At 42.6% G+C, this 26,715-nt stretch overlaps 1 protein-coding gene across 1 annotated transcript in view; it reads left to right on the top strand.

Moving 5' to 3' along the window:
- LOC132654866 (baculoviral IAP repeat-containing protein 1a-like) overlaps positions 1-17,433 on the top strand; it is a 34,284-nt gene extending 16,851 nt beyond the window's left edge. Inside the window, exons 2-7 of the mRNA XM_060386143.1 lie at positions 289-306; positions 6,776-6,894; positions 7,883-7,983; positions 13,328-13,409; positions 15,864-15,915; positions 16,373-17,433. Coding sequence (XP_060242126.1) covers positions 289-306; positions 6,776-6,894; positions 7,883-7,983; positions 13,328-13,409; positions 15,864-15,915; positions 16,373-17,433 — 1,433 coding nt within the window. The remainder of the gene's footprint in view (positions 1-288; positions 307-6,775; positions 6,895-7,882; positions 7,984-13,327; positions 13,410-15,863; positions 15,916-16,372) is intronic.
- The last annotated feature ends 9,282 nt before the right edge of the window (positions 17,434-26,715 follow it).

A 26,715-nucleotide genomic window follows, 5' to 3' on the forward strand; every position in this document is an offset into this window, starting at 1 on the left:
CTGCTTTGCTCAAATTCTGCTGCTCGAATGAAAATTCACTTCAGTTTGGGAAGACCTTAAGTTGCAGGCCACAGATAGAGGTATATCCTGTAAGTCAGCCAATCAGGCAGTAACTTGAATTTCTTTCCCAGGGAGAACATTTTATGAATTATGTGAGATCTGGGGCTGCTTTAGATTGTCCCCAGAAGCTGACTCTGATTTGCCTCCTACTTTGGCTTGGGTGTGATTTGGCCAACTGCAGGTAGTTTCTGCATGTTTAAGACTTTTGGAATTCTGGGGACTCTTGAGAATTACCCATGGTATCAGGTAAAACCTCAGGCACATTCCAATGGCTTTGCTTGTTTCTTTTTTTGTGTTCTCATTCTCTCTCTCTCTCTCATGCTTGAATGTGTGTGTGTGTGTGTGTGTGTGTGTGTGTGTTGTGTGTGCCACATGTATACAAGTGCTTTTGGAAGATAAACAAGAGCATCAGATCCCTTGGAGACAGAGTAACAGGCATTTGTGATGTGAGCTGCCTGATTGTGGGTCTTAGGAGTTAAACTCAGAACTCTTGGAACAGCAGTAAGTGCTCTTAACCACTGAGCCATCTCTCCAGCCCTCATCATCTTTCTTTAAGAATTATTTTCATAAGTTATTTCTGTAATAGTGAATGACTTTGGTTGTTTTGCTTTCTTAAATGGCTCTGTGTGCTGTTAAGAAGTTAAGGAATATCCACATTAGAATGAGACAAGAGGCCTGAGTGTGTTGCTCCCTTGCCTAGCATGAGCAAGTCCTTAGGTTCCATCCCAGCACCCACAGGAAAACAAAACCTGAGTGTTAGGAATCTCGCTGAGTTGGGGAACATCTGTATAGCAAGTAGGATAGGCCCTGAGTTCAGCCCCAGCAGAGGTCAGGTACGTGGGGAGAAGGGATAGTGGACAGGATGAAAACAATCATAATACAGTAAGAATTCCATGGTCGCCTGAGGCTGCTCATCCCTGGAATTCCTGCTCTTGGAAGGTGGAAGGAGACACTTCTGCCCAGGTAGGACTATGGTAACAGGTTAGAGGCCAGTATGGGCTGCATGAGGTTGGTGCCAAGTGTAGAGCTCCATGCCTGTGATCCCAGCACTAAGAAAGCTGAGGCAGAAATAGGATGAGTTTAAGGATGGCTTAGCTTAGCCTACATGGCAACGCATTGTGTCTCACCCCCCAAATAAGCAGAAGGTGAAGGGATGTCTCAGATGTTAAGAGTGTTTGTTGTTCTTGCCAAGGACTCAGGTTCAGTTTAAAGTGGTAGCAGTTTACTACAATCTGCAACCCCCTCTCACAGGAATCTGACTTCCTCTCTGGCCACCAGAGAGATCTCCAGGCACACATGTGGTAGACATACAAACATGTAGGCAAAACACTCACACATACATGTAGTGAGGATTTTGGTTTCTTTAAAAACACAGTTATGGGAATATGTTTTCATTTCAATCGCAGATGTGAGATCTGGGGCTGCTTTAGATTGTCCCCAGAAGCTGACTCTGATTTGCCTCCTACTTTGGCTTGGGTGTGATTTGGCCAACTGCAGGTAGTTTCTGCATGTTTAAGACTTTTGGAATTCTGGGGACTCTTGAGTGAGTATAGAAATGCTAGAGCTGTCAGCGGGGCTGTGGCTGCTGCTCCTCCTGCTATGGTAGAGGCACTGGCTGCTGCAGCTGCTGCTGGTAGTTGCTGGCTGGTGCTTTTGGGGTTGGTTTCTCTTTGTCACGCGGTTGTGTGCAGAGATGAGTGGAAGAAATTGAATATTGCTCCAAGGAAATCGATGCCCCTAACCAGCAGGAAGTATTCTAACAGTATTGAAGCCCCCTTTCCCCTGTAACCTTCTTTCTCTTTTACCTAGTGTTGGGGGTTTGGAAGGGTGGAAGAAGGGGGCAGAACGGTGGTAGATAAAAGAACCCAATAAAGTACTCAAATGGCTGGCTACACATACATACATACATACTTACAAGCATGCACACGGCATCCTTCTGACTGAAAACACCATTTTCCCATAAGTTGTTAAAATAGCAAACACTGGGCAGGGCCTTTTTTTTTTCTTAAAAATCACAAATTTAAAAAATTTCCTACAGGCTTGCCTACAGTCTAAACTTATGGAGACATTTTCTTAATTGAGTTTCCCTCCTCTCAGATGGCTATAGTTGGAGTCAAGTTGACATAAAAATAAGCCAGTATAGTATCAATACCTTCAAACCTCAGGGAACATCATGGAAGAGACAGAAAGAATGCAGAACTGAAGGATAGAGAGAAGTGCTGTGAACATTGCTCTGATATGGCAGGGCCTCTGAACTCATGAACTGACAGCAGCTATGGCTACCTATACAAAGCCTACACAAGCCAATCAGCATTCAGGCTGGTGAGAGAGGAATTCAGGTGGCTTCAGCTCATCTGAGGAGGTATGAGACGTTAATGGCTACTGGGCAGAGGGGGATCATTTTAATTGGGAGTATGGCCATTGGTAGGTTGTCCATGCAGCTGTGGATGGGCCATCCGCCATTACATGCAGCCAGCAATATTTCCACTTTCTGGAATAGAAAAAAATGTATATTAAAAGGGAAGAGGACTTGATGGTTGGAGTAAGAAATATTAAGAGTGCCAGGAGAAATGAGATTGAATTTAAGCCACCAATTTGGCAGTCATCACTTTCCTTGCTGAGTCATGTCTTCAGCTTTATCTCTTCACTTTGTATAAAAGCATATTTCAAATGGTTTTTAATTTAAGTAAGGTCAAACAGACCATTTTAAATTATTACTTCAGGTTTCATGTCTTTGGAGTTCACTGTGCATCAGATTTTTCTCCCATGATGACACTGTATGGGATTAATCATTTTGTATTATATATTTGAAGTTAATTTTTGAAGGATATAAGATCTGTGTCTAAATTCATTCTCTTTATTAGCAGGTGAACATCCTGGTGTTTCAGAAATTTTTTTTTTTTTTTTTTTGGAAAAGACAGTTATTTTCTCTGATGTGTTCACATTGTTACATTGTTAAAATGAGTTGAGGGTTTTTTTTCTGTGAGTCTTTTTCTGAGCTCTCTGTTCTGCTGTATCTGTGTGTCCTCCATGGTGTCCCTCCCACAAGTGGTATACACAGTCATATAAAGGAAATAAAAAGAAGAAAAGAAGGGATGACTACTTGCATGCTTCTTGTTACAGTTCTAGGTTTTTGTTCTCGCCATAAAAATTATGGTAAAATTAGCTGTTAAGAACAAAAGATGAAAGCTTGGGATGTCCTTGAGTGGGACAGCGACGCACAGCATAGGTGGTTTAGTAGCACCCTACAGAGTCAGAACAGCAGAAAAACCTCAGGTAACAGTAGAGAGTGCTGACCCCTCTCAGAAGAGACGACAGAAGGTGAGAAGTTAGAACATGTTAACCCAATGGAAGTAGATGGAGAAAAAAAAATAGCACTGTGGAAAGTCCAAGGTTTCCACCACCAAAATAATTGTGAGGATGAGAACAACGAATAGTAGTAGATGGTGTTGTAATGACGTCGTCCCCTAGAGAGACCACAAAGTCTGTGAGTCTAAAGGGTGGGGAAATAAAACACTCCCTTGTGCTTCCGGCGAACCAGGTCTGCTTTATTGCGCATGAGCAACCACTTCTCTCGCGGGAGCCCCCCCAACTCTGATTAGTTAACACATTACTCCAGATTGGACATCGGGCACCTGTGACATCACGGTCTCCTTCCAGAAGAAGCACACTGAAGGAGACGAGCTGTGCAGAGTGCATGCCGCTTCCTCATGCCTCTTCAGTGTTCTGACTTCAGGAGCATGGTGGGCCCTGCTTCTTATTTAGAAGCACAGTGTGCGCGGTAGCTGGCTGTTGGTAATGCCTGCATTTTCCCCAACAGAAGAAAGGCTTTTGTAAGGATGGCAATTACAAAAGCCTGGTGTTGCGCTTAGGTGCACTGATAAGTGGTGAGGGTGGAGAAGTAGGATACGGACGTCAAAGGGACACTAGCCTGCCCTGGTGCACGTGGCCCTGGCAGGCCTTGTCCTTCTCCCTCTGCCTTGCGAAAAATATAAAAAATAATAATAATAAAAAATTTAAAAATATATTTAAAAAAATCATTTATTTGGCCACTTTCTCCTCCTGAGACTGACTACCAAGGCCCAGCTCTCAAAGGTTTGAAATCGAGCAAACAAAAGCCTCTTTGGCTTACCTAATTAACGTGCTCAATTAAAATTAAATGCCTCATCCTAACAAGTGGCATCTTGTTGTACCTTCATAAACTTCCATTTCCTATATGCCATGTCTGCCTCCTCTCTATCCACAGGCAGTCCTTTAATCCCAGGGATAAACCCTTCCTTCCTCTCCCTTGTTCTCTGTCTTCTGTCTTATTCCCTGCCCTCTGTCCCTCTGGGGTAAATGAATCTCCTTTGTGCTAAGAACTTCACTTAGAGGGTCCTGAGCAAATATTTTCCTTTCATATATCACTAAGACTTTGGTGTACCATGACACCATCTGCCAAGGACTGTAAAAGTAAGGAAGAGGTCTTAAGAGGGCCAAGATCATCCATGTTTTGTTCTGACCCACAAATTCAAATTTTCAGTAGAGCACTCCTCTTTCTCTCATCATAACATCTTAGTCCAGTTCCACAGGTTTGTCAAAGTGTCTCCTGTACGAAATAAACAAAAATATTTTTAATGTCAAAAATATATTAAAAAACCAAAATATTGTAGTTTAATAATACGTTTTAAATATAATTTGTAGTTTAAACCAATATCGTCACTTTGGTATTCATCGCTAATAAAATTTCATGGATGTTAAGCTGTTAGGGTGCATACAAGAAAGAAATTATTTTGCAGTTTTCTAAGTGGCTCTTCAAGGAAGGCTTAATTCAGCTTTTGCTTTTATCTGGAAGTACCTGGGAATCTGTAGACCATCTGGATCCCAATGGAATTCTGGGAATTCTCAGCCAGACCTCAGAATCCAGGGTTTATGAGTACTGTGAGCTCTCTGAAAGTGCAGAGAAGTCTCAACCCACAGGGTAGACAATTAGCACTGTGTATAGCACTCAGACAATTAGACCTCTAATTATTTGTGGTGCTTGGATTGGCAAGAACACAGATCACATCACTCAGACTGCCTCAGTCTGAAGCATTGTCACATAAAATCTGGTTGTCTGGTTTGGTCGAGGGCTCTTACTAGCTGCAGGTTTCATGTACAGCATCACTTCCGGACAGGGATTAACCACTTCATTGATCTTGATTTCCTCCCCAGCCAAGCATTTCCTATTTAATAAAAAATGAATGGAAGTAGATATTTCACATCACTTTGAAATTATTATTCATATGTTCAAAAGCTTTATCCTTCACAGGATGGAGATATTTGTTTTTCATTTCATACTCCAGTAGTTATCATGTTCTTAGTCATGTTTATAAGCTGTTGGCTCATAGGTCTTCAGGGAGATTATGCAAAGATCGCAATGCTTCACCAGAGTATACAAACAATATTGTTATACTCAGCCACATATGAAAAAGTATACATAGTATGCTTAGAGATTCTTTCTGTATTTTTCAGTTTTGATCAATACTTGATTGAGTGGATCATTTTTTAAATAAAGATTCTATTCTTGCAAAAAAAATAGCAAACACTATGGAGAAAAGAGAAGCAGTGTTCTCTAGGTCTTGGGAACGCAGAGCTGTGTCTTTGGCCACATGAGCAAGAGTCTACAAGAAGGGTGACATTGTGGACATAGGAAATGGGTTTCTCAGAAGAAGGCTTGCTCATGAATGCTGCCTTAGCAAAATGAAGAGTCTACAGTGCTGCCCAGTGCACTCTTGTCATTGTTAAATGAGCAGGTTAAAAGAGAAACAGGGAAGGTTGTCCTCAGACTTCCACAGATGTGAGTCCATATATGCAAACGGACTTGCACACACATGAAACACTCCGAATTGTAAGTCTTGAGACAGCTTCCTGATGTAGTGAAAAAAAAATGATGAGATAAAGAAGGAAACTAAGGAAAGTCTGAATTGCCAACCTGCTCTTCAGAGTACACAACCAGAAAGCACACTGGTGAGCACTGAGGAAAACAGTATAACCTATTCCCTATGATCTCAGGGCTTAACGAAGTCAAAAGTAAAATACAAAATGTTTCTAAACTCTAAGTTTTTTTCTTAATTAAATTAAAGTATAGTATTCTCTGTGCCAATGAAATACTTAAAGCAAAGGGAAAAAAATCCTAATCCTAGGATGAAATGTGAACACGGGCAGGCTTTCATCTTGAAAAACTTGTCAGACCAAGGTAATGGGAATTTAATTTTCACATGCTCACAGCATGGAGAAGACATGTACCAGTGTCCAGAGACCAGGGTGAAGTAAAAAGTCTAATGGAGATCCCCCCCATACATGTGGTCATCTCAAAGAGCAAGCTGTCATAACAAATGTTTTTAAGGGAGCCACAGGGGAAATGACCTTTCTCAAATCTTCACAATGATTCTGGAAATAGGAATCTCCTCTCAATATTGCTCTACCCCAATGCTAGATGACCAGGGGACAGTCTTAAGTTACATTTTAACACACTGACCATGCACAGAAATGAATAGAATGAATGGAATACCCCAGTCTTTGCCCAGCAGTTCTAACATGGTCTTTCTTGTATCTCTTATTTCTTCCTGCTCTTCTAACCACCCTTAATTATGCTGACACAAGCACACATCATAAGATCATCCCACCTATACACACAACTCACTTGAACTTTGTTATCAAAGCCTGCTCTTCTCGCCCACATCTTTTCTCCAAGCTTACTGCAATGACAACGTCTTTGCTAATGAAGAAGTGAGGAAGGACACTTTTAAGGACTGGCCCCACGAGTCACCTGTGGCTATTGAAGCTCTCGTCAAAGCAGGCCTTTTCTACACAGTCGGGTTTTTCCCCTTTATTTTTACATTTCTGGGTGTGAGTGTTGCCTGAATGTAAGTATAGGTGTCACAGGCCTGCCTGGTGCCCTCAGAGGCTAGCCAGGGTGTTGGATCCTGGAACTGGAGATATAGTTGCCTTGAGCCAGCATGTGATGCTGGAAACAAACCTGACTCCTTTGCAAGAGCAGCCAGTGCTCTTCATGCTGAGCATCTCTTTAGCACCCAAGTCAGAGTTTTGTGTCTGATAAGTAGTCTAATCCCGAACTTGCACTTTTCTTTATCTTCATTTGTCATAGATCTCTTTGGGGCCTCATAAGACCTTCAGTTTTCCATAATTCCCTCGGTGTTCAGCCTCTGGGCTTGGGGATCCAGAGGTCACTTCATCCCACAGGCCTATTCCACTGGCACAAAACTCACCACCCAGTCTTACCGCATTGTCTTCTCTTGCCAGCCTTGCCTGAGTTTCACCAATGAAGTGCTCCTATTTCTAGGGGAGGAGAGCTGGCAATAATGTGAGCAGAGACAGGGATTCTTCATAATCTGCCTTAAATAGAGGCTCCTAAGTTTGCGCTTCCATCCTGCCCCAGCTACAAGTATATTCTTCCGATTTACTCCGTAAGCAATTGCTTGTTGATTGCCTATGTCTGTGAATGTCCCGTGTGTCATCATTGTCCAGAACAGACAGAAATCTCTGCTCTCACGGAGCTCCTACTCCAGTTCCTGATGGCAAATCTTTCAGGATGATGGTTTGGGACAGGTTTCATCAAAGCACACGGTGCACAGGCACCTTCAGCGACTGTTGCTGACTGTTGCTGACCACCCCATGGAAGGACTAAGAGTCCTGTGTGAACTCTTGCCTCCTGTGCGTGGTATTGCCACATAATCCAACTAGAGGAGCAAGCAGGATTTCACTAGTGAAAGCTGGAGTCGAATTCTTGTGAGTTGACAGGTGTACGTGCTGTTGAGCTGACCCCATCTCCTTTTCCTAGGCAAAAAAGGACCTTGTCTGGTGTTTTTTCTGTGGAGGATGTATGGAGAAGTGGGAGGAAGGTGATGACCCATTAGCAGACCACACCAAGTTTTTCCCAAAGTGAGCAAAGTGAATTCTCTTCACTTTGAACTCACTTCATCTGTTATTCCCTCACTGTCCATGTTTGTTATCTGTGGGTAGTGTCTGCTCACTCTCTGGTTCCCACTGTGAAGAATACATCTATGTATCTTCATTTCTTTCCTCACATGAGAGTCTCTCTGTCTAGCTAGACATCATAGTTAAATCTTAATTTAGGTTGAGTCAATATGCACACATATTTCTCTATGTAGCTCATGCTACCTTAGAAATGCTATGCAGTCTATGTTCAGCTCCTCGGGTGTGTTTGGTGTGCAGCCAATGCATACCTTAAAGTGTTCTAGATTTATTTAAGTCTAATTATTAAACTTTAAAATGTAAAGTTTTAAATAACCATCTGGTCTTGAGATAGAATGGAAATAACATCCCAAGTCCTTAAAGTATTCTTTAAAAATGTTTTGTTAGTGTATGTTAATTATATAAAATAATGACATTTTAATATATGTACATTTATGACCTTTACACACAAAAATATATATATTACAGTGTATGACAATCATGTCACCACCATCCTTCCATTTACCTTCGCTTATCTCCCTCTGTCTCCACTTAATCCTCTTCCTTCTAAAATCATGTTGTAGAGCAGCCCAGGGCTACATAGTAAAACTTTTATTCAACTTAAATAAATAAATAAATCATACATACATAGAATATTTCCATTTAATTTTGAAGTTAGAAGATTAGTGACAGCAGTGGTCACTTTTTTCTTTTTCTCTTACTTTTTAAAGTATTTGACTTTATTTTTTTATTTTTATTTTTATTTTATTTTATTTTTTTTAGTATTTGACTTTATGTGCATGGGTGTTTTGTCTGCATGTATATCTATGTACTATTTGCATACCTGATGCCCACAGAGGTCAGAAAGAGGGCATCAAATATCCTAGAACTGAGTTACAGGAGGCTGTGAACTGCCTGATATGGGTGTTGGGAAACAAACCTGAGTCCTCCTCAGAAGTAGTGACTGTTCTCCCACTGAGACATTTTCAGGTTCTACTTCTTCTTTTTTTAATTTGGAAGTAATATGCAGAAAATTGTGGAGACTGCAGGGGCTGTCTTCTCAGTCCCAGGGATGGTAAGTAGGGAGGAAATCTAGTTATATTTAAAACGTGTTTTATAATGTGTCAATGAAGTTTTGTTTTGTTATAATTACAAACTAGCATATGTAATGCATATCTACTGTAATTACGTATCTGGTTGAAAGGACAACAATTAAGCCTAGGAGCTGAGCGCTAAAGTCAAGAAGTCAAGGTCTCTCAGTGCCTTAGAGGCCACCGTACCAGTCCCTTGTCCTGGTTGATGCTGTCCTCCTCATTCAGGGGCAAACAGTCCTGATTTTCAGTTCACTGTCCTTTTACCAAACACACGCACAATCACACACACACACATCTACATAAACCTTCAGCTTTGCCTGCTCTTCTTTGGTTGTCTTTTGTTTCTTTTTTGTCTTAGCTCTATATTTGCTGTGTGTGTGTCTGTATGTCTGTTGGAGAGACAGACAGACAGACATAAAAGGAGAGGGATAGAGAAAGATTGAATCCAGAGTGTCATGATTGCTAACTACACACTAAACCAGTGACAAACTCCAGAAACTCTTGGTTTGCCCATATTTCCCCCTAAGATGAACAAAAAAGCAACAGAAGCACATTGCTACTGAGCTATAGTTCCAACCCTTATATTGTTTGACACAATGTTCTATTATGTCTACAGAGAGAGTCCTACCACAGTCATGGCTACACAGAGAACCTCTGTTTAAAAAAAAAAGGCAATTTAAGAAAATATTTCACTGTGTAGTGGATCTCGATTTTCAGTATAGCTCAGATTTCCCTTGAACTCCCATGTTCTTGCCTCCATCTCATGAATACCAGAAGAGCAGGCATGTGCTATCATAACACCTGGCTTAGTGACTCTTTGTGTTGGGGAAGGGCAGCTGGAGAGAGGTGTTTGTGGCACAGTGTCAGATAACGCGGGATGGCCTCCAACTCAGTGTTTAGGGAGGATGGCCTTAAACTCATCCTACTGCCTCCACATCCCAAGTGCTGGATGACGAGCATGCTCCACCATGCCCAGATCTTGTATAGATAGACAATGACAAGATATAAAATGATCACTGGCAATCACAACCATATCCTTTCATCCAAGTGTCTCTCTAGGATACCCCAGGGCTCTTAGTTGCTAATGGGAGTCTGAAATAAACATAAATTCAGACCTTAACAAGAACAGAATTCCAGAGACTTACAACAAGGTCAAAGTGCAGACAGTAAATGCTCATTCCTGAGGGAACACTTCCTTCTCCCAAACTCAAGGGCCTTTGCAGAAGAGGGGCCCAAGCGGAGGCTGTAGAGGACTTTGTCTTGGGTTTGTCTTGTTTTGTGCACATCAGGGTCCTTCCCTCAGCAACTCACAGTTCCTGTGGTTGCCTATCCATACAAGCCTGCCCCAAATCCAGCTAAGCCAAGCCCCACCTGTAGGAGGGGAGCTGTTGACACTTGTTTCTGCTGGAGTCAGTCTTCTTCAGCCTGTAGGCCTTGAGGTTTCCCGACCTCTGCTGGATGGCCCTGTGTCCACTCACACATGATCAGCACTAACTGAATTCAGTTAAAAGAGGATACAAAGCTGGGAGCAGACCTGACTTTACGAGGAGTCTGGGGAAACTGAAGAAAGGCACTGGGGGTTGATATAATCCACATACGTTGCACACATTTCTGTGATTTCCAAAGAATAAAATACTTTTTAAAAAAGAACAGGCTTCCAAACCGTGGCTCAGAAAGCTCTGCACTTTGATCAGCACTTATGGATGAATGACAGCAACACAGGGAGAACCTCAGCTGAGCAAACAAATGACCAAACTCAGTAAAAGGGAAAAAATGGCCCAGGTGGCAACAGGTGCCAGTCAGGCTCCTGGTTCTGGGATAAAGTTGGCTTGATCTTGTGTGGTCTTATTCAGGTAACCACAGATGAGGTTTCATGAATGTGATGGTCAATAATGCTCAGCAGGCAGCATTTCACAGCAGTTCAAACACTCTTTCCCAGATGTCCCCAGAGCCTCTGTGTGAGGTTGATATAGATGCCTCATTCAGAGCTGAGAACTCGATCATCAATTATTTTCTGTACTGCAGTGAAAAGCTTATCTAGCCAAGGTTCAAAGCAGCATCATTCTTTTTATAGTAAATAATTATTTAGAAGACAATTTGACAGGATGTCCATTAAGCCAGATTGCATTAGTCGACCCTGCTCTGCTAAGACCTTTATAGACTTTCTGGGCATTGTGCTTTTGACCAGGTTTAGTTTAGGTTTTTGTTTTCTTTCATTTTGTCTTTTTGAAATAGGGTCTCACTGTGTTGCCCTTTCTGTTCTGACTTTGCTATGTAGATCAGTCTGTCCTTTGACCCAGAAATCCACCTGTCTTTGACACCCAAGTGCTGAGATTTACAGGCCTGCACCACCAAACCCAGCTTGACCACATTTAGTGCATCTGTGAAGCAGCCTCAAGCCCAATTCAAAAGCAGTTGGCCTCATCTTGTCTGGCGCATGATGGTGATGTTGTAGAATGCAGGTGGCCCTCCTCCCCCAGCAGACTGTAAAGCCTTTTCCAGTACTGTGACAGGGAGACAGCAGGGAGGAAATTCTGAGTCAGTTCCAGCTTGATTCCTCTCTATCCTGAAAGCAACATGTTCTGTGTATTCAGAAATAGGTCTGTAGTTCTGTCCAACTTATTTTGTGAGACAGGTCTCTCACTAAACCTGGAGCTGGCCAATGAGACTTACTGGCTGGCTAGTGAGCCCCTACGGTCTTCCTGTCTCTCCTTCTCAGGCACTAAGATTACACTGTCCCTATTGCCTCGCTGTTACACAGGTGCTGGAGATCTGAGCCCAGTCTCCATGTTTGCCCAACAAGCATTTGCCAACTGTGCCATCTCCAAGCCCTGGATATCACACAAATTTTATTGTTTATCTAAGCTTTTATCTTAATGTGAATTTCATGTAGTTGGCAAACTTGGATCTTGTGGGTTTGTTTCTGACAGTTTGACAAGAGTTGATATGGTTAAAAACTACTGTTAACTAAATTCTTAATTGTACACTTTGTTTAGTATTTTTTAATGTCCTTTGTTGTTCTTTTTCCATGACTCTAGAGTTTTCTCATTAGTTAGTCTTTAAACTTTTATTTATTTTTACCTTGTTCACTTAGGTAATGTGTGTTTGTGTGTGCATTGTGTGTTCTACATAGGGCCAAAGGGAGACAGGGAGTATCCTCTCCTTTATGTCACCCTTTTGTTCCCTTGAAGCAGGGTCTCTCTCTGAATCTGCTAGCATCCAGTGTGCCCTAGTTATCCTCTTGCCTCTGCACCCACAGTGCTGTGTCACTATTTTCTATTCTTTAAGATTATTTCAGCTGGTTTCACGAACAGGCACTAACTCTGTTCTCACCCCAACACATTCCCTGAATACCCTCACCATTACTTTACAAACCACATGCATTTTTATTGGAACCCAGAGACTGAAGGTTATTCAGGATACAAGACTGACAGAATCACTGAAAATCTTCGCTTTCTGCTTCATGCTTAATGTTAGACTAGGTTGCTTAGCAACCTCTGATGTCATCACCTGCCTCTGCCAGGTGCAAGCCAGGCATGCTCCAGATATAAACGACCTGCCCATTACTGCTCGCTCTCTCTCTCTCTCTCTCTCTCTCTCTCTCTCTCTCTCTCTCTCTCTCTCTCCCTGGCTTTCTTTTTTATTTACATTTTTATAAATTACAGTTTATTCACTTTGTATGCCCGCTGTAGCCCCTTCCCTCTTCCTCTCCCAATCCTTTCCTACCTCCCTCATCTCCTCCCATGTCCCTCCCCAAGTCCACTGACTTTCTTGCTTTTTCTCCCTCCCTCTGTTTCTTTCTGGGGCACCCCTCATCCCTTCTTTCTTAACCCTCCCCCTCCACGACCGACTTCCTTCCTTATACCAAACATGCTGGGGAGGATTTGTTATTATAACATTGGTGCTGTGAAACTCGGTGGGCTCTTCGGGTAGTGTCTGGGCACACGGGAACGCCTCCCACCTGCTGCGCCACCCACAACAGATTTGCGCTCCAGATATAAAGGACAAGGAAGTGCCAGCAGGTCTTGAACTAGACACTCACTCTTTACATAAGTGGCTGGTGTGGGTTGACAGAACTGTCTATTTGCCAAAGAAACCTCGGAGCTAAAGCCAGTCCTCAGACCTGGTCCTGATCTTCACGTTTTTTTTTTTTTTTAAAGCAAATACAAATCCTTATCTCATGGAACTATTTTATGACTTTTACCTTCTCTGCATAGTTGCGTATTTCTTCAAAACCTGAAGTCCTCTGCAGAAGTGATTCCAGCCCCTGAGAGCCACCATGCACTTCTGGAAGCCATGGTAATGAGCCCCGCCCCTGCTCTGACTCAGTGGACTCTGGTCTCAGGCAGGTAGGCCTGAGAACTTGAACTCAGTTTTACCTTATGATCAAAATGGATACTTGGAAGTAAAATGGCTTCTGATATGCTAAAGGAGACAGCAGTTGTTAACAGAAGAGCTAAAGTTATGCTAAGAACTACAGTAGGTCTCAACGGAGGAGCTATAGTTATGTAAAATGTTTAAGCTGATTACAATAAAGGAAAACAAAACAACAGAGCAATTTTGGGTTCCCTTGATAAATCTCTTGTATTTGGAATTTTTATTTCAAATAATTAATTAGATCCTGACTGCAGTTTTTCATTCCTCTTCTTCTCCCAGCCCTTCCCCCACACCCCTATCCACTCCTATTCTTTTCTTCTTCAGAAAATGGGAGGCCTCCTGTGGATATCAACCGCCTTGGCATATCAAGTATAGTAGGCACATTTTCTTCTGTTGAGGCTAGACAAGGCAGCCCAAATAGGGGAAAGGGCTCCAAAGGCAGGCAACATAGTCAGAGACATCCCTTACTCCTGCTGTTAAGAATCCTACAGGAAGACTAAGCTACACAACTGTTACGTACATGTAGTGGACCTAGATCAGTCCCATGCATGCTGCCTGGTTGGTGGTTCAGTCTCTATGAGCCCCCATGGGACTAGTTTAGTTGATTCTGTAGGTTTCCTTGTGGTGTCTTTGAGTTCCCACAATCCTTCCTCCCCTTCTTCTTGCAGGGTTCCCCAGGTTTCATCCAGTGTTTGGCTGTGGGTCTTGCATCTGTTTCCATCAGTTGCTAGGTGAAGCCTCTTTGATGACAGTTATACTAGGCTCCTGTCCGCAAGTATAACAGAATATTATTAATCATGACAGTGGTAGGCTCCCTCTTATGGAATGGGTCTTAAGCTGGACCAGTCATTGTGGGGTACTCCCTCAATTTCTACTCCATCTTTACCCCTTGTAAGTTGGACAAATTGTAGGTCGAAGATTTTGTGGCTGGGTTGGTGTCCCAATCTCTCCATTGGATGTCTTGCCTGGTTTCGGGGGATGGCTGCTTCAGGCTCCGTGTTCCCCATTGCTAGGAGTCTTAGCTATGGTCACCCTCAGAGATTCTTGGGAGGTTCTATTGCCTTAGGTTTCTAGGTTGTCCCAGAGAGACCCCCTATTGCAGTTGACTCTCCCAGTACTCTCTCCATCCTCCCCACACCTAATCCCTCCTGTCCCCATCCCTACCTCTGCCCTGACCCAGTCTCCTCCTACCATCCACCCACAATGCCTATTCTATTTCTCCTTCTCCGTGAGAGTCACACAACCCCATTTGAGCCCTCCTTGTTACTTAGTTTCTTTGGGTCTGTGGATTGAATCATGGTTATCCTTTATATCACAGCTAATATCCATTTATAAGTGAGAACATACCGTGTTTATCATTCTGGGTTATCTTACCAGGATGGTCTTTTCTAGTTCCATTCATTTGCCTGCAAATGTCATTCTGTCATTCCTCAGTGTCTGTAGTTATGTCCCCTCACCAGCATGAGCTGTGCCTTGAGTTTTTGGTCTTAGCCATTCTCAAGGGTGTAAGATGAAATCTCAGAGTCGTTCTTATTTATATTTCCCTGATGGCTAAGGATGTTGAACTTTAAGTGCTTCCCAGCCATTAGAGATTCCTCTGTCAAGATTTCTTCGTTTAGATCCATACTCCATATTTTAATTGTGTTATTTGGTTTGTTGATGTTTAATTTCTTGACTTCTTTATAAATTTTGGATATCAGCCCTTTGTCAGATGTGGGGCTGACATTGTAAGCGCAGAGGATGTAACTCAGTTATCATATGGTTCCCTAAAACCATATGACTTTCCATAAAAACGTCTTTAGCTCTGAATAAAATGAGGTATAGTAAGATGTTTGGAGTTCAAGAAAAGGAAAAAAAATGGTATCAAAGCCAAGGGTGTGTGTAGGCTCATGCCTATAATACCAGCAGTTGGGAAATGGAGAAAGGCAGACAAATACTTCAACGTTACCCTTGGCTACATAGGGAATTCCAGACCAACTACACTACCTGACACTGTCTCAAAAAAAAAGTGTGTGTTTAATAATCTGTCTGCATCCATCCCTGTGTATGGTATTAAACATGTAGTTACTAATGACTAAGAAGGGAGGAATGCTAGATGAACTTTGCAGGACTCTTCTTGTCCTAGACATTACAGTTCTGATAACTCACAAAGTCATCACCCATACAGAAGATGTGTGCAAAATGCATGTACCATCTAGGAACATGACTACTGCATACATGTGAAATTTAATCTTTCATAGCTGGACTATGCCTTCCTTTTATCAGAATTGAGCAGGCTATGTTTAGAAGATGTTTAGAAGATCCTCAGTAATAATACAATGCCCACTCTTAAATCAAGACCCAGTTATGATTTAATAAAGAATTTCTCCTTCAAAGGAAATCACAAGTGAAAGCAATCACGAGGACCCAGTTCATCCCACCAAGGCTGGTAGGAACATGAAAGCACATGGGATTCTGTGTATTTGTACATTGGACAGGAAAGCATATTTCTAATTGTCTGAGGAGCTCCTAGAAGAGAACACTGAGGTGAAGGGAGCTGTGGGTGAGAGAGCACTCCCGTGGCATTTTGAGAGTGAATGCAGGACTACAGACAGCAGTCCTCATGCCAGATCCAAAGCAGCCAATGTTAAGGCATCATGCAGCAGTCTGGTCTCCTGAGATCCTAAAGGGAAATTAGGGTGCCAGGATATCCAAGTCCCTGTCAAATGAGAGGCCTTAGACATAGTACCCCACATTCTGATTTTATGGGAAGATCTGAGAGGGTCTTAGGGTATGGAGGGGGGTCATGGGAAGGAGAAGAGAGTCCTAATCCACTCTTACCAGACAAACAAAGCAATCAAAGAGATGTAAAGATACACCTTCCTCTGCCTCCCTTCTCTCCACAGGCTTGGCTCTGAGGGAAGCTCAGTGGTTTCAAGAGGCAAAGAGTCTGAGTGAGAAGCTGCAAGGCGCCTACACCAAAGCCACTTTCTGCCACATGAATTTGCCAGAGTTGTGCTCCAGCCAAGGTACTGACCACTTGCTTGGCTGTTATGTGCCCATTGTTTCAAAGCACATCAGCAGGCCAGTGCAAGGGGCCCTAACAATCTCCGAGGTATTCGCCAATCTCAGCTTGGTCATGTGTGTGGAGGGGGAAGCTGGCAGTGGGAAGACAACCTTCCTGAAGAAAATAGCTTTTCTCTGGGCATCAGGGTGCTGTCCCCTGTTGAACAGGTTCCAGCTAGTTTTCTACCTCTCCCTTAGTTCCACCAGACCAGACCAGGGTCTGGCCAGCATCATCTGTGCCCAACTTCTAGAGGCAGGAGGCTGTGTTAATGAAGCATGCCTAAGCAGCAGCATCCAGCAGTTAAAACACCAGGTGCTGTTCCTGTTGGATGACTATAATGGGGTGGACTCACTCCCCCAAGCCCTAGAGACACTGATTACAAAAAACTACTTGTCACTAACCTGCTTATTGATTGCTGTCCATAAAAACATGGCCAGATCCATCCGTCCATACCTGGATACAATTCTAGAGATCAAAGAGTTTCCTTTCTATAATACTGTCTCTGTATTACGGAAGTTCTTTTCACATACTATAATCCGTGTACAAAGGTTTTTCAATTACTTTGGAAAGAATGAACATCTGAGAGGAATTAACAAAACTCCTCTCTTCATGGCAGCAGTCTGTACTGACTGGTTTCAAAATCCTTCTGACCAGCCCTTTCATGATGTGGCCATTTTCACGTCCTATATGAAGTATCTGTCCTTAAAGTACAAAGCTGCAGCTGAGGCCCTCAAGGCCACTGTGTCCTCATGTGGGCAGCTGGCCTTGAGGGGGCATTTTTCTTCATGCTTTGAGTTCAACAATGATGACCTCACAGAGGCTGGAGTGGATGAAGATGAAGACCTGACCACCTGCTTGATGAGCAAATTCACCGCCCAGAGACTAAGACCAGTCTACTAGTTTTTAAGTCCTCTCTTCCAAGAATTTCTTGCTGCCATGAGGCTCACTGAACTCCTGGGTTCAGACAGGCAGGGACACCAATACCTGGGAATTCATTATTTGAGACAAATTAACTCACCCTTGAAGGCTCTGACCACCTACAACAACTTTTTTGAAATATGTCTCCAGCCACCCTTCATCAAAGGCAGGGCAGGAAGTTGTGTCTCATTTGCTTCAGTTGGTGGATGAGAAAGAGTCGCTGGAGAACATGTCTGACGATGAGGACTACATGAAGCTCCACCCAGAAGCTTCACTATGGATGGACTCCATTAGAGGATTGTGGCAGTTATCTCCTAAAGTTTTCTCTTCATTAATTTCAGAGTATTTAGTGAGCATTGCTTTAATCTTTGCTTATGAAAGCAACACAATTTCTGCATGTTCTCCATTGATTTTGCGATTTCTTCAGGGAAGAACACTGACTTTAAAAGTATTGAATTTATAGTACTTTTGGGAGCACCCAGAAAGCCTGTTATTATTGAAGAGTATTGAGGTCTCAATAAATGGAAATAAGTGGGTACAGTAAATATATTTGTCATTAATAGAAAAAGTTTGGAAACATTACAGCCACCAACTGTAGATCAGGACTATGCATCTGCCTTTCAACCCGTGAATGAATGCAAGAAAGATTTGGCTGAAAAAGAAGAGATCATGAGGAACTATGCGGATATCCGACACCAGGCCCCACCAAATATCAGTCCTGACTATTGGAAATTGTCACTCAAGCCACACAAGATCCCTAGGTTGGAAGTTGCAGTGGCCGACATGGGCCCAGCAGACCAAGCACTGCTCCGGGTCCTAATGGAAGTCTTCTCAGCTTCACAGAACATTGAGCTCTGCTTGTCCAACAGCAGTGGCTTTCTTGAAAGCATCCACCGGGCTCTGGAGCTGAATAAGACCTCTGTCACCAAGTGCTCCGTGTGCAGGCTGGAGCTCAGCACAGCAGAACAGGAGCTGCTTCTCACCCTGCCTGCCCTGCAGTCTTTTGAGGTCTCAGGGACGACGAACCAGTTACCAGGTATCCCTGAGTGTGCTTTCACAAGCAGTCTGGCTAATTCTGTTTTCTTGTAGGCATAAGGTTAATGTGTAATTCAAGTTCTGATTTCTGTACTCCCCACATCTGGTTGCAGTCTTTGTTCTGAGAATCTCCCACCTCAGTATTATGTAAACACTGCTCCCCAGTTGTTGCCTGATAGGCTAATAAAGCAGCTTACAGCACAGTACTGAGAAGTTACTCTACTGTTAATCCTCTAGGCTAATCTGGCTTCCTCCCCATGTAAATCCCCAAGATACTTGCACTTATGGCATTCTCTGCTCCAGCTGCTCTCTCCTCATGTCTCATGATGAAGAATTCAGATGGAAATCTATAGAGGCTCAAGATTTTAAAAGGCTTAAGGAGGAAAAACAAGTTGTGGCTTATACTCACCATGCATTGAACAAATACTTAATAACTGGGCCACATGGAATTGCATAACTCCAAAAGACTGGAGAGATTTGATAACAGCCATTCTAGAGCCTAGCTCTTAATTTTAATGGCTCGCATGGTGGAAAGGTGAGGCTTCACTTATGCATTAATGAAATAGGACTAGAGGAATTGATATTGTCAAAGATGGTAAGGAATGGTTATATGGCTCATGAATGCAGGTTATCCAAGGCAATTTCTTAATTTCAGAAAACTGACTAAGGGACTTCACTCAATGTCTGACAGAAAAAAACAACATGAACCATTAGTTTCCTGCCAACCAAAAGAGGATTATTCTAAAAAAAAAAAAAAAGAAAAAAAAAGAAAATTCAAGGCCTGATAGGACAAACAGGGCTACTAAAAACTTAGATAAACCATTTAAAGGAGATAAAGATGCTCCTAGGGGATAAAACAAGAGGCACTAAAGATGAAAATACAGATATTTTGGCAAACGCTATAAATGATAAAAGGCCAAAATTAGAATTACAGTTAGATATCATTGAGATGGGAGGATTAGTGTCTCCTGGAGCATATGTAACAATAATTTTCCAAGACTCCTGGTATCCAATTTGGCCACTTAAAAATGTATCTACACAGCTCCTGGGAATTGTGTCACTGTCGCAGGTAAAACAAAGCCTAAAATGTCTTAAATGTGTAGGGCCAGAAATCCCAACGGGAAAATTAAGGCCATATATGACTGATGCAGCCATGAACTTATGGGGGAGGGATCTATTGCAACAGTAAGAAGCATGGATTGCCATTCCTCCAACTGCAGGGACAAGCCATAAAATCAGGGATGTTCCTGACAAAGGTAGTAAAACTGTCCAAGTTGTCCATAAACAGAACACAGCACGAGCTGATTCTCCAAGGTCATATGGAGGAGACCCTGCTGACACAACACCAATGGCCTTCCTGCTAAGGCTGACTAACCAACCTATTCGAATAGAACAATGGCCTATGAGAAAAGAGAAATTACAAGCAGCTTACAGCCAAGAGCTGAGTGGAGGAGAGAATAGGGCTGGACTTCTTGCTCTCCAGGAGGGGAAGAGTTAGAGGAGGAAGTGGGGAATTTCCAGCCATGGGCAGAGGTCCAAGAGACATGAAGAGAGAGCAGCTGGAGCAGAGAATACCATAAAGTGCAAGTATGTCAATGATTTACGCAGGGAAGAAGCCAGACTAGCCTAGAGGGTTAAGAATAGAGTAATGACTGCTCAGTATTGTTGTGTAATTTATGTTATTGACATACTAGGGGACAACTGGGGAGCAGTGTTTACCCAACATGGAAACAGGAGATTCTTAGAACAAGGGTTGCAACCAGATATGGGGGGGTACAGAAATGAGCATTCAAATTACACAATAACTTTATGCCTCCATTTTCTCATCCTTAGTTTTAGATGAATGAAACTTCAGTTTCATCTCTTCATAAGTGTTCCTTTATAGGAGAAGTTTAAATGCTTTCACTGTTTGGGGCAGTGCATAGATCATTGGAAGGTCCTGAATGACAGAATGGGTTTCACATAATTAAAAAATAGCTTCCGTGTTTCATTGCTTGAGAGGTTGTAAGGGCACTTGAACTGCTTGTTATTAGTCAATGTTGGACTGTGTGTGCGATGTTGCTGAAGAGATATCTGCATTCTGGGTGCGAGAAGGAGGAGGGGGGGTTAGCTTCTCCAGAAAAGGAATTAAAAAGTAGGAACAATATAGTCTTACTTCTGTTTCTGTTGCTGTAATAAAAGCTTCTGACCAGAAGCGACTTGGGGGAAGAAAGGGTTTATCAAATCTTACACCTCCTGGCTAGCACAGTTCACCCCTGAAGGATGTCGCAGAGGGAATGAAAGCAGGAACCTGGAGGCAGGAACAGGAGAGACCAGGGAGGACTCTGGCTTTCTTTCCATGGCTGCTTACATATTTGCCTTCTTCAACTCTTGACCACCTGCCCAGAGCAGCACCACCATCCCCCCTGAGTTGGCCCCTTGCCCATCAATCATTAATTTAGGGGATTTTTTTCCAAATTTAGGATCCTCTTCCCTAATAACTCTAGCCTGTTTCAAGTTGACAGAAACCAACTAGGAAAAATATCTCCTATTAGTTGTGTTTAACATTAGGTAATACTTGGTTATTTTCAGTACAGGCTTCACCTGACTTTCATTAAATTTGTTTATCATTACTTAGAAGTTTTGATAGTCCTGTAAATGTTCGGCTTTTTTTTATTTCATAATCATAACTAGTCTAGTTCTTGTCTTTAGCTTTGTGTTACATGCTTAGGAATGCTTTTCTTGTCTATATCTGAATGTTATTTTTTTGTTTTTTACTGTGTGTGTGTGTGTGTGTGTGTGTGTGTGTGTGTGTGTGTGTGTTTGCAGATGTGTGCATGGGCACGGAACCGAGTCAGAGCATGCATATAGGGAGGTAGAGACAACCTCAGGAGAGCCATTTTTCCCTTCCATCACCCTGTGGCTCTTAGGGATCAAAATGAGGTTGGCAGGCTTGGTACAAGTCCTTTTTCTCACTGAGCTGTATTCCTGTGCCATACACCCCTCTTGTTTAGGAATTTCCTGCTCATATGGCATTTGAGACAGAGGCTCAGTGTTCTGAGACAGATCCCTTCTACAGGCTAGGCTTCCCTGGGACTTATCATACAACACAGGCTAGCCTTGAGCTATGGTAACCCCCTTTTTTCAGTCTCCCAGCCACTGAGGTCATATCTGTGAGCCACCACACCTTCTTCATGTTTAACCTGCTGAGGAAATTCCCCACTGTGTTTCATGGTGGCTTCTTCATTGTACTTCCCCACCCACAAGGTGCAAATCTCTTTTAGTCTTATTTTTCCCTTTCATCTGCTTCATCGTAAATATATTCTAGTAAGTCAGTAAGTCATATTTAAGGATCCATGGTGAAACCCAAAGTTGTGAAAATTACTTGTTCTCTTCTAAGAGATTTAGTGTTAGTTGTTATAGTTGTCATTAGTTCACTTTGAGTTAGCTTTCATGAATTGGAAGTGAGAGTCCAACTGCACCCTTTTCGCATGTGCAAAGTCAGACATTCCCATGCTGTTGGATGGAGAGAAGCTTTTTTTATTTTGTAAGTTTAGAGACCAGTATGGGGCTTTCCCTGTAGTTTATGATCAGCAGATACTGTAGCTGACAATATCTTCCTGGATGTGCTTCCTAGACTGGTGTTAGGAAGTCTGAGAAACTTCATCTTGAAAGCATGAAAATGGCTGAAGGTCGCAGCACACTTGAGAACTTCCAATGGGGACCTTGAGTGATGAGAACTATGTGCTGCTTTCCAGATCAACTCTTTGCTAACTTGAACAAGTTCCCAGGCCTGAAAGAACTGTCTGTGAGACTAGATGGCAAAGCAGATGTGTTTTCAGTCCTTCCTGGAGAGTTCCCAAACCTCCACCACATGGAGAAGTTATCCATCCAAACTTCTAAGGAGTCTGACCTCTCCAGACTAGGTCAGGATGGTGCTTGGATTTCCAGCTCATGTCTCAGCTGGAAAAGCTAGTTGGCTACTAATTGGTAGAACCGTTAACTAATCATTAGTTAAACCTTCCCTGGGCTTCACACCATGAACTGTGTCCATGGGAAGGTGTGGGAACAGTGCTCTTCCTCCTTAAGAGGGCAGAGATTTATTTGTTACCCGAGTCTTTAACATGTGGGGAACTGTTCTCAGCCCTTCACAACCGCTGACTCAGTCTTCACAGCCCCTGTGTGAGAGAAGGTATGAAGATTATTGCTGATTGTCAGCTGGGGAAATGAGGTCAGCGATGGCTCAGGCCTAAGGAAATGTGTCTCCAAACAGAAGGTTTGACTGCACAGCCTGAGCTTTACACTCCTAACACTTCCTCTCCTGTTGGAAGGACCCTGCTGTTTGAGGTTGCAATCTTCCCAGTCCAGATAGCCATTCTGAGTTTGGCACTAGATGAAGGACTTCCTTTTCCCAGCAGGGCCTCCTACTCTCTGCCTGACATCATCTGGAAAGTATCTTTAGGCATAGATACCTCTAACCATATCTGATATATGGCTGTTGGCACAGTTGCTCTCCCCTCCCTGTGCCCATATGATAATTAGGTACTGTGTTCCCATTCTTATGATAGGAGCATCCTGTTTAATGCAAATCAAGAATCCTTGAAGTGCCAATTATGTACACGTATCCCGAGAGCCCTCACCAACTCCCCAAGGAGTATAAAATTGTTCTCTTGAATTAAAATTGAACTGTCTCCCTGAAGTGGTTCCCAGAAGGTATTTTCCATCATGCTAGTGGCCTTCAAAGGCCTGCATCTCACTTTTTGCTCCTCCTGCTTTCATTGGCTTGTGGTCAACAGTTCCCCAGGGAGGAGCACCACTGCTGGCACCTAACATGGGGCGTAACCCCAGCAACAGAATTCCTATGTCGCTGGAAAATTTTCATTCAGTTCCTTATAGAAAGCTATTCTTTCATATGTTTGTGTCAATTAGACACAACATGAGCCCAACAAATATAGTCTGAGCTCTAGATACTTGCCACTGAGTCACTACATTATGAATGTTGTGTCATTGCCTGTTTAATCACTGTGGCTGGAACTGATAGATTGGGGGTCCAATTCTGATAGAAACATTCAGCCTCTAATTTCTGAAAATCTTTCATATTTTACAGTTAAATTGATTCAGAACTCTCCAAATCTTCATGTCTTCCATCTGAAATGTGATTTCCTTTTGAATTGTGAGTCTCTCATGGCTGCACTTGCTTTCTGCAAGAAACTCAGAGAGATTGAGTTTTCTGGACGATGCTTTGAAACCACACCATTTGGTAAGGTCTGTACAACTTTGACTTCAGATGCTCCTGTGCACAGTTATTCAATACTCTAGGATTAAAATGCAATGGTGTCGTGGGAACTGTAACCACACCTGATCATCAGTGAGGCTTTCACAACAGTGAAGTGCATCTGTTTACAATTTAAATCTTTCATTTTCAGAGCAGTGTCTTCTACTTAGTCATAGTAATTCTGAATATTATATCACCTTTCATCACTTTTTAGATACTCCTTATCTCAACAGTACTGCTCTGAGTCATAGGTAATGTGTTTGACCCAAATAAATTTTATTTTTCCTTTCATAGTCAACATATTTTCAAATTTTGTTTCTCTGAAGACATTAGATCTTAATTGCCAAAAATTTCCAAATAAGAAAACATCAGAAAAGTTTGGTAAGTTTATAGAAGCGTTTAATTTATTATTTTCCTCCCCCTCTTCCTCCTTCTCCTCCTCTTCCTCCTCCTGCAGTGAACTCACAACAAATCAAGGTGTGTACAGTTGTCCCTTTACTTCCATGACAGTTAGGTCCAGGAGGTGCTGCTGCTGTAAACACTAGAACATCCTCTACTCTATGATACAAAATGGTGCAGTGTTTTCCCATGACCCCACACACATTCATATACTTTAAGTAACTTTTCCATTGCTTACAATACCTAATGCCATGTAAAAAAATGTTACGTTGTGTTTTTCTTTTTTAATTTTAATTTTATTTTATTTTTAATTACACTTTATTTACTTTGTATCCCCCCTCTAGTTCCCTCCCTCCTCCCCTCCAAATTCCTCCCTTACTTCCCCTTCTCCAAGCATACCCCTCCCCAAGTTAACTGGTAGGGAAGGGTTTCTTTTTCTTCCTTCTGATCCTAGTCTGTTAGGTCTTATCAGGACTAGCTGCATTGTCTTCCTCTGTGGCCTGGTAAGGCTGCTTCCCACTCAGGGGGAGGTGATCAAAGATCAGGCCAATCAGTTCATGTCAGAAGCAGTCCCTGTTCCCATTACTATGGAACCCACTTGGACACTGAACTGCCATGGGCTACATCTCTGCAGGGGTTCTAGGTTATCTCCATGCATGGTACTTGAAAATCTGTGTTCAGATTTTCTGGTTCTGTTGCTCTCCTTGTGGAGTTCCTGTCCTCTCCAGATTTTACTCTTTCCCACTTCTTTCATAAGATTCCATGCACTCTGCCCAAAGTTTGGCCATAACTCTCAGCATCTGCTTTGATAGTCTGCAGGGCAGAGCCTTTCAGAGTGTGTTGTTCTTAAAGTAAGGAAGAGGGGGAAATGTCTGGATATGTTTAGCTCAGACACTTTAAAAAAAAAATTGAACCTGTGGTTTGTGGAATGTGCTTATAGGTCATGTACCAGCCATGTTGGTCCTTTGGAGGACACCATGGTGATACTCAGTCTCACTGCCAGATACTATTGCTCTCATGCATCCTCATGCTTAAACTCATTAAATGCAATACTCTCAGACTCACTGACACCTTAGGATAGAAGTTGGTCATGGTGGCACTGTGTACCTCTATTGTTGGACACCCATTCTAGATGTGCTCTACCTGTTCTGTTTCAAAGGTTTCAGAATCTACACAAAATCTTCTATTTATGTTAAGAAAACTAATCTGTGATAAACCATACTGAGCACAATGATGAGTATAGACAATTTATATACTTTTTTTTTTTTTTTAGTTAAAAAAATGTTAGAAGGCCAGGTGGTGGTGATTCATCCCTTTAATTCCAACACTTGGGAGGCAGAGGCACGTGGATTTCTGAGTTAGAGGCCAACTATTCTACAGAGTGAGTTCCTGGACAGCCAGGGCTACACAGGGAAGCCCTGTCTTGAAAAACAAACAAACAAAAGAAAGTTTAGAAAAATAATATGGTTTCATGGGAAGCACTAATGGGGAAAATGGAGGCAATGGCGATACAGGGTGCAGAGCTCTGTCTTCACAGTGCTTCCTAGACTTTTGTAGGAGAGGTGACCCCCCTCTTCCTCTTCCCTTCTGCAGAGGCAGCTGCCTCGTGTGTTTGCTTTAGCCTTGGAGGTGCTGTAAAGCCGCAGGGACAACATCAGGCACTCTCAAGGCTACTGTCTCAGGTTGACTGTGTAAAACTCACACTGCATGCATCAAGTTTCCCCACTGCTGGAAAAGAAAATTACAAGTATTAAAGCAGAATGCTGGTCAGTCTAAGGAAGCAACGCTTTGAATTCCTGTGCCCAGCTTGTTAATGAAGCCTTAATGGAGTGGATTATATTTCCTTTTCTAAAGATGAGTGCACACACATACACACAAACAGTCACAAAGTGAATTTCAGGATTTCCCTCACAGAGGTCAGCCAAAATTATAGCTTTTTCAGGAAAAAGGCCGGAGATGGCTCAGCAAGTAAAAGGCCTGGCACCAAGGCTGATGACCTGAGTTGGATCTCTGGGGCCCAAATGATGGAAAGGAAAAGAGCCTACTTCCAAAAGCTGTCCTCTGATCTCTAAACCCCTAAACCTATACTATGCTACATGTATGCCAAAGTACATGCACATATGCACTCTCAAGTATGTACACACACACACACACAAAATACATATAGTTACATGCTGGAGTGCAGTGCCAGCGGGTTCAGAACCTGAAGGAGGAAGTGTGCAGTCGGTGAATGAAGACTTGCATCAAGGGATGCAGTTCACATACTCTGACACTGAGACAGCTCAGGCCACCCTTACTTATACATCCATTTTTTAACAGCTGAAAAGGTTTTACATTCGTTTTCTCATGCACAGTCTGTTTTAAGACCTTCCTATGTGTAGCAATAACGTGCACACTGTACATTTCCCTTCCTTCTCCTCCTCAATCTCCACAGTTTCCTGCCAACCCATGAACTGTGTCAAGAAAGAGGAAACAGCTTCAGCAAGCAGTTACTATCTAACCCAACACACTGGTACTTAACCAAGTGACCATGGTTGGCAGCAATTGTGGTTGCAGTATAAAGAGATGATAGATTA

Source organism: Meriones unguiculatus, chromosome 6 (genome assembly GCF_030254825.1).
Source record: "Meriones unguiculatus strain TT.TT164.6M chromosome 6, Bangor_MerUng_6.1, whole genome shotgun sequence".
Taxonomy (NCBI): Eukaryota; Metazoa; Chordata; class Mammalia; order Rodentia; family Muridae; genus Meriones; species Meriones unguiculatus.